Source organism: Photinus pyralis, unplaced genomic scaffold, assembly GCF_008802855.1.
Source record: "Photinus pyralis isolate 1611_PpyrPB1 unplaced genomic scaffold, Ppyr1.3 Ppyr1.4_LG2, whole genome shotgun sequence".
NCBI classification, from domain to species: domain Eukaryota; kingdom Metazoa; phylum Arthropoda; class Insecta; order Coleoptera; family Lampyridae; genus Photinus; species Photinus pyralis.
In genome coordinates this window covers 50,782,909-50,800,519 of record NW_022170403.1, presented here as the reverse complement: position 1 = coordinate 50,800,519, position 17,611 = coordinate 50,782,909, and the positions used below count along the sequence as shown (strand labels likewise).

At 33.6% G+C, this 17,611-nt stretch overlaps 1 protein-coding gene across 8 annotated transcripts; it reads left to right on the top strand.

Annotated features, from left to right (window-relative positions):
- The first annotated feature begins 2,041 nt into the window (after positions 1-2,041).
- On the top strand, positions 2,042-17,013 carry LOC116163189 (LIM and senescent cell antigen-like-containing domain protein 1). Of its 8 annotated transcripts, none has more exons than XM_031477043.1 (8): positions 2,042-2,178; positions 2,249-2,339; positions 8,497-8,613; positions 8,663-8,968; positions 9,022-9,280; positions 9,331-9,472; positions 9,523-9,731; positions 15,611-17,010. In XM_031477043.1, exons 2-7 carry the CDS (start codon positions 2,317-2,319, stop codon positions 9,723-9,725), a joined length of 1,050 nt encoding a protein of 349 aa, XP_031332903.1. In that variant the 5' UTR covers positions 2,042-2,178; positions 2,249-2,316; the 3' UTR covers positions 9,726-9,731; positions 15,611-17,010. The 8 variants fall into 8 exon arrangements, 7 of the variants coding, with proteins under 7 accessions (XP_031332903.1, XP_031332904.1, XP_031332900.1 ...); XR_004143690.1 differs by lacking the exons at positions 2,042-2,178; positions 2,249-2,339; positions 15,611-17,010 and adding exons at positions 4,986-5,304; positions 13,180-13,349; positions 13,396-13,605; XM_031477044.1 differs by lacking the exon at positions 2,249-2,339 and having other exon boundaries at positions 2,060-2,178.
- The last annotated feature ends 598 nt before the right edge of the window (positions 17,014-17,611 follow it).

The window sequence follows — 17,611 nt, the reverse complement described above, 5'->3', positions numbered from 1 at the left end:
AGTGTAGTATTATCTTTGTCAATAGACAGTCTGTCATATGACAATTAATTCAGTTCATCGTTGAACACCATGTACCTACATAAACTTATAAATGTTATGCTGCGTGCACTGATCCCAGGTCAAAATACACAAAACACTACAAACCTAGCTACCTACCTCTTTAATTCTACTTCTCCCAGCTGGCTTTATGGTTCAGTGGTAGAGCGTTGGACTATAAATCCGGACCTGAGTTGAGGTGAATTTTACATCTCTGGCAGAGATGGGAATTACCTTAGGAATCATTCGACTCTGATCTCAGTCTTTCTCTACACGTTGGGTATAAGGTATAGGCACAGATATACGTAAAGAATACGTATATCTGTGGTATGGGTAAGTTCAAAATCCTCAAATTCCAATCCGGCTTCCGCTAAATTTTGATCTACAATTAAAATGCACTACCTTACCTATCATTATCAACGACTAGGAATTGTTATTCAAGGTGGAAATGTAGCTTTGATTTTAGGAAGTCTGTCGAGAGGTCAAGTCCTCGGAGAAGTTTGTTTAATTTAAAGAACAGGAAGTGTATATTTGTTTTCTCCTGAAGTAATATTGGTTTACTTTTGTAAGCTTTTTTACTTTCCGACTACATACAAAGTAGGTATGTATAAAGGAAAGTATTGTAATCGTGATAAATTTTTGATATGCCAATATTGCGTTTTCTGGACGTTTTGAAGCACACAGACCCCAAAAAAAGTGATTTTTAGCTTGACGTCTGTGTGTGTGAGGGTGTGTGGTTTGTTTTTTGTGGCCACGATAATTAAAAAACCCCTGAACAGATTTGGACGAAATTTGGGGTGTATAGGGTGGTATGGGGAATCGAAAACGTCCTATTTTGGTTTTAATCCGTAACAATCTTCATGGTTGTTGAGAATGTCAAAAGTTTAAAAGAGCTATAACGGCTTGAAAAATATTTTTAAAATTTTTTTACATACACTGCCCAAAATGACTTAAAAAACTGTATAAAACAGTTCATTGCAATTTTTTTGTGAGTTCCTTTGTTTTTGAGAAGTTTTGAATTGAAAAGTTAAACTATCTATTTTATTTTTGTATATTTGTCGTTTTCTCTAAAAGTAAGCATCAGAGTGAAAAATGTTAATTATAAGAAAGATGTGTCTTGATGAGATCTACAAAAAAGGCCTCAAACTTTTTGCGCCTGGTGCAAAATAAAGGCGGTATAGATGACATTTTCTAAATGTTATACTGACCAAAGATAATTACAATGACTTTTTTAAAAGTAGTCGAAAAGTCAAGTCGGGAGTTTACATGACCACTAGTTTTATTGTTTAAATATTAAGAAAAAAATACACTAGAGAAAAAGAAAAAATATATTCCAGTCACGTGACCTCATCACTACTTTTCGGGTTAATTTCTACCAATACGATATATATCTTGGTTAAAACATGGTGAATCTCTCAATTACCAAATGAAAACAACACCATGGCCATACTGTCTTTATACAGTCACTGAATCTTTGAGTAGGAATTTTGAAAAAAAAAACTTTACAAAATAGAAAAGGATACATTACATATACACAATATCTTGTTCAATTCTTGATACGTCTCGAGCAAACGCCAAAAAGATATCAAAGCTTTTTTCATACCGATCTGTTCCTGTTAAATTAACTATTAACAACTGAAATTTAGCCATCTACAACAATACAAAAATCATAAACTACTAGAAAAATTGTAAAACTGTTGTATAAAAAATTTTCTACAGTTTGTCATTATACTTTTAAGTATCCACGAGGAAAAACACCAAGTCTTCACCACATTATAATTTAATAAATAAATGCTGACATTTATTAAATTATAATGTGGTGAAGACTTGGTGTTTTTCCTCGTGAATACTTAAGAAGATTCCTACCACATACGAGCTATTGATCATGTTCATTTCCAATTCTTGTCATTATATGTATAGCTTTGTTTACACTTTTTTTTAAATTCTTGATTGTTACACCCTGTATTTCGTTTCATGTAGATATAGAACCATCCTGTATAGCGAATTAGAATAACTGGTGAGCGTTGTTCATTGGCCAAGAAATGACTGCATATTACCATTTTTAGTGGGCCGAATTAGGTAATCCGAAAACTGGGTGTGTAAATATATAAATAAATAAGAATTAATTGCGAAATTTTTTTGGTAAGTAGGTTTCTTATCCCACAATATTTTGTCGTGTATCGTTGTATAAGACGTGATTTTATTTTTACAGATTGCCACCAATATTTTCATCTTTTGATTTTCATCTTTACCACACATCCATAAAATAATCAAAAAACAATGTCTCCAACTCCTATGCCAAGGTATAAAAGTTGATTATTATAAACTAAAATAACTTTATTAACTAATTAATTCTATTGTGAATTCGGGAATGGCAACAAGCACATATTTACTTAACGGAATGAACTAAATCTTCACAAAATCCGACTAGGTACTGCTACTTACCTTATTTAGATACAAATGGAACAATATCTATGATACGATACCTAATGCACATACTTAGTATGTGTGTAATCAGATAACTTATCAGTGACTTATGTTATCTTTTCTATAGCAATTTTAGGAATCAATGTAATACATAAGTAACGGAGAACTTCATGATCTGCTGTACAGTGTATCAACACCAGGCATTAATGCACAATGCTGAATATTATGTACATGCAAACATGGTGTAAAATAAAGGTTGTAATAATGTTGTCCATGTACCTCGAAATTAACTTTTGACATAGTTATTTTTCAAGGGCCTTATTAGAAATATGTTGGAGAAAGTGTGATAATGTTGAAAGGGCAATAATTTTTTTTCTCATGGTCACCTCCATGTTTTCATATTTGGTTAATACAGGGTGTTCCTAAATATTATAAATACACAGGGGTTAATTTTTTAACTTATTTTATGACTTAAGTTCATGCAAACGCTTCGTTACAGGGTGTTGAAATTACAAGATTTATAAGTTTTTTCTTTATATCTTCTGCTGTTTTTGAGATATTTCGCGCAAATTTGAAATAAAGTTATATGCTCATGTCAATGGTAGTGAGAATTTACAAGACGTTGTTTTTTCAAGGGTCATGTTCGATTGTGTACATTGTGGATTTGCATATGTTTATAAATTAAAGGTCTAAATTGTACAGGGTGAGCCAACGATTGCGCGAAGTAACTTAATGCCTTGAAGATAAGATTTTTCGATAGAGTGCTTTTATATTATGATGTGGTTGAATGTTCTCTACATTTTAAAAATATTTGGAATTATACAGGATGCGCTTACAAAGTAGGGCGCCAAAATGGTACATTTTTTAAATGGAACCCCCTGTATTTGAATGCATTTTTAGTTCTACGTGTAATTGTACGACTTTTTTATTATATGGTTAACATCCGAATAACTAATATTTATTATTTTTAAAGATAATTCGATTTGTAAGACAAATTTGGCATTTGCAAGCGTCAATATACCATGCGATCAAAAATGAGTTGCTGTCGAGTCGCCTTTGGAATTTTTCTTTACATGGGAAATCGTAATTAACTTGAATTTCCAAAGGCCACTCGACAGCAACTCATTTTTGATCACCCGTTATTGTCAAAATTGTTACTTAAATTTTGGTTCCAGGTTCTATATACCTTTTATCCTGGGTAAAGTAAAAGTCAGACAAATGCATCTACTATGAACATCCAAAAATAGCTTACAATGTGTTTTTTGTAGGTCTAAAGTTACAAAACTTCATATTAAAAAATTTCACTTTTTAAATGGAATACCTATATTTTTCTGTCATATTTTAGCTCCTCCAAAAACTTTCAACTTTTGATAATAATGTCCTATACCTATCTCTGATAGTTTTCGAAATATCTTGGGTTTTCCTGATTTTTATATTCTAATCTTAAATAAGTTATATGTAATTTACATAATAACGAGGTGGCCATCCAAAAAAATGCAATTTTTATCTGCCTCGTCCAAAACGAAAATCTGGAATCAAAATTTAAGTAATAATTTTGACAATATACTGACGCTTGCAAATGCCAAATTTTTCTTACAAATTGAATTATCTTTAAAACTACTAGTTTCTCGGATCTTAACTGTATAATAAAAAAGTCGTACAATTACACTTAGAACTGAAAAATGCATTCAAATACAGGCGATTCTATTTAAATAAATGTACCATTTTGGCGTCCTACTTTGTGGGCGCACCCTGTACCCTGTATAATTCCAAATATTTTTAAAATGTGGAGAATATTCAACCATATCATAATACAAAAGCACTCTATTGAAAAATCTTATCTCAAGGCATTATGTTACTCCGCGCGATCTTTGACTCACCGTGTACGAGTACATGTGCTGTAGAACTATAGCACCTTGTAGATCGGTAACGAAGCGTTTGCGGACTTATGTTTGTATGAACTTTTAGTCATAAAATAAGTCAAAGAATTGGCCCTTTCCGTATTTATATCATATTTAACACCCTGTATAACAAGGTTCTTCAAAAGAGTATTAAATAATAAAGAAATGTTGCTATGCTTTCTTTTAATTATAAAACCAACCGCTAGGGGTTTAGTCGCAGTCAATTTATGCATTGCAGTGCTAACAAACTATTGAGTTAACAGTTAACACAATGTGGGATTGCCAATTTATATCAAAATTATTACAACGTCTGCGCCAACCAACGCGGTCGCGGTGGCGGTAGCAGGCAAAAGAAGTGCACATACTTTATACAGGCTACGCATACTGAAGCGTAACTCTGCTGTAAAAATTTGTAATTTAGTTGATTTCATAATACAAAAAAACCTTTTCGCATATCTTGACGTCTTTAGTTGTAGTTGTTTTTAAAATTAAAACATAAAGAAAGGAATGACATTTCTTTGAAAATGTCAGTAGACCTAGACGCACCCTGTATATATAAAATCATTAAAAAATACCGTAGGTACTTATCCACGTATCATTAAACAAATAAATGATAACCGTTTGTAGTATCTTTCATATCGTAGTTGAATTAATCACCATTTCCACTTTCACGTGCAATTATCATAATGTACAGCAGTTTCAATTTACCGCAAGATCAATCTCCGGACGTACCAGACCTAAAACCTCTCGGGGAAAGTCTGCTATACCAAAGGCGGGTAGAATCGTACGAGAATATGCTCAAAGAAAATTTCCATGATTACGATGACTTAGACGGTGACGATTTCGAAGATTCCCAATCTGAAGGATCTATTGACAATGTTGTTGACAAATTACACATTCGTGATTTGAAAGTTACGATAGAACAAAAACAAAAGCATCGGTACAGTATCATTTTATTTGATATTAATTGGTTAATTGTTGTTTTCATTATTTGTATCTAGCGGAACTGCGCACTTATTAACGAGCGGCACAGCTCACTCATGATTTTGGACTTTCTGTTCGTCCGTCCGTCCGCCTGTTTACCTGATAACTCGCGAACGGTTTCGAAATTTCCAGTTCTGTTTTCAGTATTATGTTTTATCATCACCCAAGGAAGAACTGATTAAATTTTTAGTTTTTTGGAATGTTTTTGAGTTGACTTATCATCAACTCTTGCAAGAATAGGAAATCTTTACAGATTTGAGATTGAGTAATCACTGAAAATAAATGTGTGACTTTGCATAAAGTAATGTATCTCAAAAAATATCTGTTTTTGAAATAATAACTAGTTCTTTCAATGAAATAGTTTCTAAACCAAAGGGATTTATCATTGTATGTAAAGTAACCCTTCTTTTCAGTGCTTAATAGGACATAGTTATAAAAATAAGGGATTTCTATTCAATTCCATGTTCCTTTTTGAACCCCCTGTATTTATTTATAATCAAAATATGAACACAGTGGTGTTCAATTTAAAATAAGTAAGTTGGCATCAAATTCCGGTTAACCGGAAGTGTCATTAACTTGAAAATATTTTAGCTGGATTCATTGACTTAGTATACTCTCAAAATATTCCGTAGGTTTCCTTTTCAAAATATAGATAGCCGGCATTCGTATTGTCACCTAAAGTCCTAAACAATATACAACTAATTTTTATTTCCTGACTCATGTTTTAAATGTCTTATATATACGCCGTTTTGTAACCAGTGAAATTGTCCACACATTTATCAGAATTGTATCTCCTTAGTGAACAGAGCAGAATCAAAAAAGAAGAAGTAAAAATACAGGTTTTCTTAATTTTTTGTTTGAGGTTGTAGTGTTTTTGGTTCAATTTTGAAAGTGAATACTTGTGTTGTACATATCCTTTGTGAATGTACTTAATTTTTCTGGTTACACACATGTTTTATCATACTAACCACGAGTTTCCGGCATTTTTTTTCTGAAGTTGATTTTAAAAATAGACATTAGTTGATTTGTTTGTGGGTAAGTGAATAGTCATATCTACCTTGAATATGTCAAGTTGAAAGAATTTTTCAGTGTATAAGATCAAAGGTGGTTTGAAAAGCGCTAGTGCATTTGTTTTAAGAAGCACCTTGAGAGATCTCTGCATAAATTTAGAGTCTATACCTATGTCAGCTGTTTTGGTTTTTACCTACCCCTCCGTTCGTCCGTCTTTGTTTATGAATTATAGTGTGTATTTGAATGCTTGATGAATATACCGCTAACCATTTCAAAGAAAAAATACACATTTGATATTGGTTTTTCTAAAGTTCTAAAGTGGTCACACATTCACAGAGCCAACTTTGGTCAACTTTTTTCAGTACTTTAACATACTTCTATTCTGTTTCATTTTTATACTTCATCATGTACATTGCTTTCTATTTTTACGCTTTTTCTTTACCATCATGTTGTGGCTTTATTTTACATAGTGTCCCCTGATTGGTCGTCTCTTGTAAAAGACAAAACATTTTCGAATTTAATTTTGAGCTATGCTGAGTCCTGCATGGTCGGTAAATAATTTGTGACATTATTTGTTTCGAAAAATCAAGGGTGCCTTTGAAATTTTCAAAAAAAAAGTTCTTTACTAGTAAAGTGTTCTTTGTGGACTAAGAGAAGTTGTTCAGAATGAAAAACTGAGTGAACGTGCAATTTCAAAGCCCTCTACTTACTTTGATTTTTTAATGGATTTTTTTGAGGGAATCCGAAAAAATGTTACTTAAAAACACTGTTCAAAATAGAATGTACCTAATGACCGTGTAGCAAATTTGAAGCTCTTCATATTGGCTACATGGTCATTAATTATATTTGGACAGTTTTGTAAGTAACATTTTGTCGGATTTCCTAAAAAAATTTAGTTCAGAAATAAAAAGTAAATCTAGTGCTTGGAAATTTTGCACATTTACTCAGTTTTCCTTTTCGTAATAACATTTCCGCGTATCTCATCCCCAAAGAGCACTTTACTGATATATACAGTGCGTTCGAGATAAGAGGGTCACCTCAATGTCTCTTTTACTGGCGAGATAGGAAAAATATCTCAAATCTAATCGAGAATCTAATTTTATATGAGATATTACGTTCTATCGGATCGTATATTGAAACTTCCAGTTTAACCGGAAATCGTCGCAACTGTTATTTTTGAAATGTCAATGCCTTTGCTTTTTAAGGTATTTGAAAAGAGCATTCAATTTGCTGTACAACAACATAAAATATGGTTGATCTACAAACAAATGGAGGAATTCTTGATTCAATATTTACAAAACATTTAATCTAGCATACCGGGTGCTGTCAGGATGCGCGGTGTCCGTTGTGTTCCACGGGCAGATCGTATTGCGCAAAAGTAAATCTTCAAAAAGAAACATTGAACAAGTTGATGTAGCTATTTTCTGTGTGATATGGTACACGGTTTGCTAGATTTCTAAATATTGAATCAAGAATATTTCCATTTTTTGTATATCAACCATATGAATATTTTATGTTGTACAGCAAATTGATTGCTCTTTTTAAATATGTATTTTTTAAAAATACATTTGAAAAACAAAAGTTGCGTCGATTTCTGGTTAAACCGGAAGTCGTGCCGGAAGTTTCAATATGCGATCGGATAGATAGCAATGTCACATGTAAAATTTTATTTGACAAATCTCGCCAAATAAAAGACATTGAGGTGACCCTCTTATCTCAAACGCACTGTATATTTCTGACAATTATAATAAAAATGTACAAAAAACGTTTTTTGAAAAATTTAAAGGCAGCCGTGATTTTTTGAAAGTAAATTTATCTCACCAACCAAACAGGGCTGATCTTCAGAAGCTCAAAATTCTATCTTTTACAAGAGACACTGAATATTTTTTGTATTTTTCTTCTGTTTTTAGATTATTTATGTAACACAAGGTAATTAAAAAGTGTGTTGATGTTTTAAAATTATGCATTTAACATCAAAAAATGAACATAAAAGAATCAACATTTTCTTGCTTAGTTAACATTAACAACGCAAATAATCAAATAAAAGGGAGTTGAAAGGAATTTGTATGTAAGCCCATAATAATAATAATTTGTTTGAAACTATTATTTATATATTTTAAAATTCTTTTTGTTTCAGTTTAACTGGAGGAATGTCATTTGATAACATGATGTGCTCAAGATGTGGGGAAGGTTTTGAGCCCCACGAAAAAATTGTCAATTCCACAGGAGAGCTATGGCACCAACAGTGTTTTGTGTACGTATAATTCTCGGCGCCTTTATCGTATTTACCTATGAATTCTTAGATGCGCGCAATGTTTCCGGCCGTTTAAAGAAGGCATTTTTTACGAATTCGAAAATAGAAAGTACTGCGAGCACGATTTTCAGGTTTTATTTGCACCATGCTGCGGAAAATGTGGCGAGTTTGTTATAGGGCGCGTGATAAAGGCGATGAACGCTAATTGGCATCCTAATTGTTTTCGATGCGAGATGTGCTCCGGGGAGCTAGCCGATTCGGGTTTCATTCGCAATGCTGGACGTGCCTTATGCCATGAGTGTAATGCCAAAGTAAAGGCGGTTGGTTTGGGCAAATACGTTTGTCACAAGTGCCAGTTAGTATTAGGGTTGTGGACACGCCCACTTGTTTACATTTCCAATTTTGCAGTGGCCTGATTGATGATCAGCCTTTAAAGTTTCGAGGCGAAGTTTACCATCCGTATCATTTTATTTGCACTGCATGCGGGGTTGAACTTGATAGCAGTGCCCGAGAGGTTAGAAGTAGGCCCGGTTTTGCGAACAATGACATGAACGAGCTGTACTGTTTACGATGCCATGATAAAATGGGTATACCTATATGTGGTGCTTGTCGTAGACCAATCGAGGAGCGAGTCGTTACAGCCTTAGGAAAGCACTGGCACGTTGAGGTTGGATTTCTCACTATCCACTTGCGCAAAATATAATGTCTTCATTTTAGCATTTTGTCTGTGCAAAATGTGAAAAACCATTCTTTGGGCACCGTCATTATGAGAAAAAAGGATTGGCATACTGTGAAACCCACTATCATCAACTCTTCGGTAATCTCTGTTTTGTGTGCAATCAAGTAATTGCTGGAGATGGTAGGTACTGCTGTGCGTTCAAATTGGGTCTGCAATTTTTTATTTTTCAGTTTTTACGGCTCTTAATAAGGCGTGGTGTGTTCATCACTTTGCCTGTTCTATGTGTGATCAAAAAATGAATCAGAAGACGAAGTTTTATGAATTCGATTTAAAACCCGCTTGCAAGAAGTGCTATGAGAAACTGCCCATTGAATTTCGTAGGCGGTTAAGACGACAACATGAGGCAACCCCTAAGAAACTTGTTCCAGCTTAAAAATAGGTACGCGTTTGCGTAAGTATAGTTTTATACGTAAACTATATTCATTTTAAAGCGGTAGAGCGCATAGGGAAGCTTCGATCTTCACTGTGATTGGTTAAAACACAAGTATTACGCAGGAGAATAAAACAAGTGATGAAGTTTGTTAGGCTGGTAGTTTCTGTTGTCAAATAAACTGTCGAACTCTAATTAGTCAAACAGTCACATTTTAAAAAATTCACATAAATAATAGTAGGTGTCAAGGGCACAATGTAATTAATTACATTTTGTAACTTGAGCGCACGCACCAGTCTGAGAGACCGATAGATTAAAGAAAATGACATACGAATTTATGACCAAGCTGTTCAAAAAACTATTAAACGGCTTATAATTGAACGCTACTCAAAAGATACAACAAAAAAACCCGTCAAGCTTCGAAATGGTCCTGGCTTCTCTCGCATTGGCGAGCATCAAGCATTGAGTTCCACCTTTCCCTGTGCTAGGTTGGGTGTCTTGAGTTATTAAGGCTCCTCTGTAGTCAATCCGCCATATTGGAAAAATAGCTAAACTTTCTTATGAAATGCTGCTTTTGTAGTTGAAATCTAACAAATTCTCGATAGTGGATATTCTTTGCAATGATGAAAAGAAGGGCAGTACTTAAAAAAAATTGAAATATCGGTCTTAGTTTTTTAGAAAGATCGATGAATAGAAAAATCGTTTTTTGTAAATAACAGCCGTTGTAATGAGGGTAGAAAAAGGTACAGCACCAATTTGGAAATCCGACAGTATTTCTTACGGCGGTACTTAAAGATATTATTTCCATCTATTATGATAAGGCATATATTTTAAAAAATATGTTTCGCGATCTTCAGAAAAAAATCAAAACGCTAACGTAAGGATAGGCAACTCAAATTGCACTTATAACGCCTGAGGCGACAACTCATTACTTGAAAGGGAAAACAAAAGAAACTACCTGGCATTACCCTACACATTGTTACGCCGTTCCTAATGATATGGATTAGATAAATTACTATTTATTATTTATTTATTTGAATGCTGTTGATTTGTAAATCATAATGTCACATATTCCCAAGACGAAAAATGGATATCCTATTATAGGTACATTGGAAATAATTTTTTATTTCTAAAACCTTTTGCATCCCATCAGGATGCTTCAAGAAATAAAAAAAAACCTATAATGAGGCTGTAATAATATTTCCCTTTGACGGGGCGGGGGTACGTACAATACTAGGTACTTCACATATTATATCATAAGTAGTGCTGAATATGAACTCTGTTTTATAACAATGCTTTCAAACTACCAGAAGCGTAGCACTTTGTTTAGTTGGATCAAATCAAATATGACTAAATTACATGTTTGTGTATATTTCCCATCTAAAATTATCAGTTTCCTCAGATAGTCCAGTATGCGGAGCAGTCAGAAGGGCCGATTCCTGCAAAATGTGGTGTAAACGATTTTAACGTTTTAAATGGTCCATTTGGGTCCAAATAACATGTATTTGCAGAGTGGACACCAATTGTTTCCCGGCACAACTTTTGGCAGCCAAAAAACCTCAAAACGTTCGAACTTTTTTCAATTTTTCACTTAAAACTCGAAAACGGTCCATATTTTATGAATAACACTTCTTTAGTAAATTAAAGAAAACAAAATTCTGCGTCGATAAAAAAAAACAAAACTAATCGGTCCAATAGAAAAATGTTTACAAGCGATCAAAAAACGCCCATTTTTTCCAACTTTTCTAAAGAAGTGAGAAAGAACGCTAATGAACTCCTAAAGGAACGATAAAATCCACTACCTCCCCTCCCTAAAGATTGTAGAACATCAATCAGAGAGTTAAAAAAGTAGCAACAATTTAAAATTGGACCAATGTTTGAAATTCGTTGGAAAAAATGGGCGTTTTTTGATCGCTTGAAAAAATTTTTCTATTGGACCGATTTTGTTTGTTTTTTTTTATCGACGCATAATTTTGTTTTCTTTAATTATTCATAAAATATGGACCATTTTCGAGTTTTAAGTGAAAAACTAAAAAAATGCCAAAAATGTTGAGGTTTTTTGGCTGCCAAAAGTTGTGCCGGGAAACAATTTGTGCGTACGCTTCAAATACATGTTATTTGGACACAAATGGACCATTTAAAACAATAAAATCTTTTACACCACATTTTGCAGGTCAAAATGATCTGCATACTGGACTAAGAGTAAGTCTTCGTGAAAATTATCTATTTCGAGAAATGCGACCAAAAGCAAAAGATGCACATGCCCTTTGCTTTCCATAAAGTTGCGGCCAATAGATAACAAATGACACATAGGCATTTTTTCACTTATTAGCGGAACATAAACATAGGAAACGTCGTGGTATGTTATATAAAAGAAACGCTACCGATATAAATACAATTTTCCTTTTTAGTTAAATTCCTAAGCGGGATACGATAACTAATGGCCGACACTGACAATTTTATTTAAAACAAAGTGTCACTGTTTTGCTCATGTAAAGTCAAGTTAGTGAAAGTGGTGGATATAAAAAAATTCTTGCACTTTTAAAAAAATTCGACTATTTATCTTTCCGTTTGAGAATACCTTTTGATGGAGTCCCACAAACTTCACATCAACTTGGCGAATTTTTTTCAAATATCCAATACTATGTAGCGACAGAAACCGGTAAATTTTTTACTACTACCTACTCCTTTTCTCAATATGGACTGATATCAACTTTATCAACGGGAATATTTGCCCCTCAAAAAATAGGAGGATCAAGTAAATTTTATTTTTACCATTGAATTCAGGGCAAAAAAGTGAAGTCATCTTACCCCACAAAAGATGTTCGGAAAAATTCTTCATGGGTCGTGCATAGATATAAATAAGTAATACGCTAAATGTACAATTGTTATTAATTTTTGAAAAGATAAGGATTTATTTAGAATCAGTATAAATGTTATACTTTTAATCATTGTAACAGAATTTTAAATGTTAGCTACCATTTTTATGAAAAACATACAATTTTTATTGTTGTTCACCCTTGTAAATAAGTAAAGAAAGATTTATTTTAGGTGTTCGCAGTGCCGGTTTTTTTAGGATCTACCATACCTAAGTGAATTTATTCATGCACATGTACCTAATAACTATAAAAATCTATAAATCAGTAAAAATGATTAGGCCAAATCACAAGAAATAAAGGGGCAATTAAAAAATGTTGTAACACACAATGCTAATCTATTAATTACTAATTACCTGAAAACCAGTTAATTTACAGAAGGTGTCATTATGGAAAAATGCAGTAAATGCATTGAATAAGTAATTTATTCAACGATAACAGAAATAGGTATTTGTGCATCTCCAGTCAAATATTGTACAGCTTTTCGAAAATCTTGTTTACATAATTAGTCCTTGATCATTATACATGGTCTATTGTGTTTAACAATAAATGAAGAGAATATGCAAAACTGAGAATTACAGATACATCGTTGGTTTCACTCAAGGAGAGCATGTAGCAATGTGTATTGTTGGTGGTCTAACCAATTGCAATAACACTGAAATACAAATTGACTACAGAGGAGCCTTAAGCTATGTACAGGTGCAACTGTAAGTGGAAAAGCCAGCTCTTGACCATAAACATCTGTTTTGAGGTCAGTTGTGCTAGCTCGTTGGTTTTCTCATTACCTTTTCTTCCAGTATGCCCTTTAACCCATACGAGCTCAAACGTGGTGCTGCTTGCTACTTGCTCCAGCGCATGGTGACATTCGGAAACCACCCTAGAGATAATTTTACAGTGGCGAAGTACCTGCAGAGCAGCCCTGTGGTCACGGGAGATTCTACTAGTTTCGTTCTTTATGTTATGCATAAATAGTATAGTATATTATTATTATTATAGTATTACGAGCATGTTACGCCCCTTATTATTCAGAAAGTTTACGTTTGCGACACGAGATAGCTTGCGAGCGAGTGGAGCAAGATTATTCCACGTGAATAAGGGTTATTTATGACTTTATAGGTTATACGATTATCATTTCCAATGTCTCCGATGGTTGCAAGGATTGCGAAATCTGTGAATTTTTTTAATGGAACATTAACATTGCATGCAAAATCGTATGTTCGAGTTTAAGATAAACGCACTGTATATGAGTGCTACTAGCTTCGTTGACGTTTGACGTGTAATTTGAGACTGGTAGTCAGTGATCTGCATTAATGCCTAACTGTTGTGTTGTTGGCTGCAACAATAATTTGAAAAAGGCCAATGTTACATTGCATAATTTTCCCCGAGAAGAGAAGGAGCAGTGTCGATATAAAGCATGGAAAAATAGAATTAACCGCAAACATTTTATGCCGAATCATAATCATGCCGTTTGCAGTGTCCACTTTAAAGAGGATAACAAGTTTAAAGATTCTAAACTTAAAATTAGGTAAGTTATCAAATGCACCGTCATATGGCACAATGCAGTGAAAGACAGAATAACCAACGCATTCAGAATCACACACGGAATCTGGAACTTCTTACGAGAAAAGTAAATACCGGACAACTTGAAAATGATAATTTACAACACGATCATAGCACCGACAATCTTATACGGAATTAACACTTCAGCGCCAACAAGAAGCAACAGACGAACATTGAGGAGGGCGGAGTGGAAGGCACTCAGGATACTAAAGAAAACAGCAACCTCACAAGAAAGCAGAGAAGAGAACTATTAGAGGAAAAGACGATTGCCAGGAGACTGAACATGAGGCAGATAAGATACTGGGGACATATAAACAGGAGGAACAAAGACCACATCCTACGAGTTGCCAAGAATCAATGTGCCTCAGAATGGAAGGTAGGACGACCCTGCCAGACATGGAACACCACCATAAACCAAACGGTAGAGGTCTCGGGGATTACTTGCACTGAGCGTTAGTCTTACCAATTCTAAGTGGAATACAGTAGGAAGTTAGTGATATGGAAGTTCAGCTCTTTGTAGTAGATACCAGGGACTGTTCCTTCCAATGTTTTAGATCCATCTATGTAGATAAATATGCTGGTTGGGAAGCCACTCCCTCATCTAAAAAGATGTGATAGTTTTTCCCTAATATGAATTGAGGAGTGAGTCGCCCTTCTCGGATAGGAAATCCCTCAATCGCCTTGTCCAGAACTTGAGAGTGGCCCACTTCAATACCTCTGCTATTCAACAGCCTCCAGGACGCAAGCAAGGCACTCTAGTCTTTGTACATGATTAAGAAGTGCGAAGGTTGAGGAGAGTCAGGTTCTAGGCCATCAAACAATTGCACCATAACAGAACATAGGTCTAATGTACAGCCTCAGGACAGCCTTTGAGGATGGTCCCCAAAGTCTCCCAATTGTGTGATGACTACATATTTCACTGACTCTGAAAATTGTAGGTGCTTTTGGAATAGCAGGGAGCTTGAAGACCCTCTAACTCTTTTTATTGTGAAGAGAAGTAGCTCCGTTTTTATCAGGTTGGCCGTTCTCAGAGAACATGCTTGTTTAAATGACTCCACAATGGAGTTGGAGAGAAGATCTACTTTTCTATCTGTAAAGTCGGCAGAACTCGAGAGGGTGCTCGCTCTTAAAAAAAGCGGTTAAACGTCAAAAATTTTGAAAAACCTTTGATGCGGATATCCACATCCGGTATAACCGGAAGTGAAACGATCGTGATAATATTTTCTTTCGATAGATCATGAAAAACTATGTCGGTATGCAAATTTTCAGATTTAATGTATCAACGAGGGCCTGAAAACTTTTAGGTAACGGTTTGCGTGAAACAGGCTGCATACCCCATTACCTTTCAATGATTTTTCATCATTCTAAAAAATTACAATAAAAATGATAATACTAGTAATTGTTAACGTTTATTTTAACAAGCGTTTTTTCAAAAATGTGTATTCTTTACAGGAGCATGACACAATACCTCTCCATGAATGAAGATATAAAAAATAGCTAAATACTAAGTCAATAACCATGCTATTTTAACATTTGTTGTTGTAACCAAATAACATCTTTTAGTTAACTGTAAAACCAATAAATTACCTATGGCACTAGAAATTCTATAACTGTTTTATTAAATAACATAACATGTAGGTTTTACATGAGAAAGTTTTATATTTATTTATGGAATTGTACAGCTTTACGGTCAAATTTTTACGAGATTTATTAATTACAATCAGATAGAATTAGTTCAATAGCTAGGGGCTGTCTTTCGTGTCACAATGAAATTATTCCATGGAAATAAATTTATTTATGTAGGAAATGGGAGATGGATTTAACCAAAACATGAAAGACCTGCTCTTCTGTTTCTGCGAAGTAAGAGAATGAATAGAAAAATTAATATTTCAATTTTGTTCAGAAAACACTACCGATAGTAATTTACAATAATTTTTCTATTCCACTATTCCACTGAGGACATGTAAAGATACACTACTGCCAGATTTTATTAATTTTGTTGAATTCTACTTAAGTAAAAATGTGAATTAAAAACTGCTTTTAGTAAAATAGGCTTCAATCTTTCAATATACAAGTCACAAAGGGCCGATATTTCTTGTCTCAGTTAAACTTATATAATACTTTGGAAAGAGATAAGTTTAACTGCAACATGGAAGATCGGCTATAAGTGAGAATAATAATAGCAAATTATTACGTTTTATGTGTATGTATGCTTGTGTACTATAAGTAACTTATATTCAATTGTTTTAGGACCACTCTTTCTGTATCCCAAAAAAATTATTGGTAAAAAATAAAGGGTGCAATATTTTTATGCTGTAAATTGAGATTTTTGTTAGTATCATACGTAAGGCTTCTGCCTGTGAAGTACAGCAGCATTCTATCTGTTTCTGATAACTTTAGGGGGACATGAAGGGATTGGTCATTATTGTTATATTATACTAAGTAACCCCTATTTTTAAGTTTCATTGAATTATCAATGCAAGAATTGTGTTCAACAATCACTTTTATTTGTAGTTATCCTAATGAGAGGTGTAAAATTGGAAAGTGGGATTTGGTCAATCTTTATTATAGGCTTATTGTAAAGGAAATAGAATCAAATTAGTTCATCCATTGATAATAAAAATGTCCTATTTATTTCATGTACTGGCAGTACTGAATAGGATCAAACAATTTTGTATATACCGATAATCTGTTTTTCACTTGTTTCAGACAAATTTTACATTAGGCAATAACTTTTCAATTTGAATTCCTCATTATATATTTAGCTTCTAACATACTATTGTTAGTTTATGGTAATTACTTGACTAATAGTTAAATATTTTTGTATATCCATGATGTAACATACTTAAAAATTGAAATATAGGTATTTTTTTAACTCAACCATAATTTCACATAAATCATTTTTAACAGATACTCGACGGCTCTCCATATACTACAAAGACTACAGTTGAATAAAAGTAATAAAATTATTTCCAAACTTCAGTTACCCTTGGCGGCCACCTTCAAGATTAATATGAAAATCAGAATCTCAAATGGACAGGGAAAAATGCAAAAATCCGTGTAAGTGCGATTTACATAGAGAAGAAAACGTCTGCTGTTGTAGACTAGACTGTGATCTGAAGAGAGTTACCAATTGGGTGACAGTAGAACACATAAATGCAAAAGTGGACCGGTCTTTTCATAAAATAACTTGGAATATTGCACATAGGCTAATGAGAATTTATATAGACACTATTAATAGACCGATGATGCAACATTTTTTCATCATTAGTACGTGCATTTTTTTCCTATTTAATGCAAATATTCGCAGCGGCTGATATTTGTCCCTATTTCTCTGTTTGTCTATATAGTGTAAAGTCGATGGTAATAGTGGAACTTGGAACGTAAAAAAGAATTCTTGCTATATTATAAATGATCAAACTATATGTTGAAACTATTAGAGCAATAAACTGA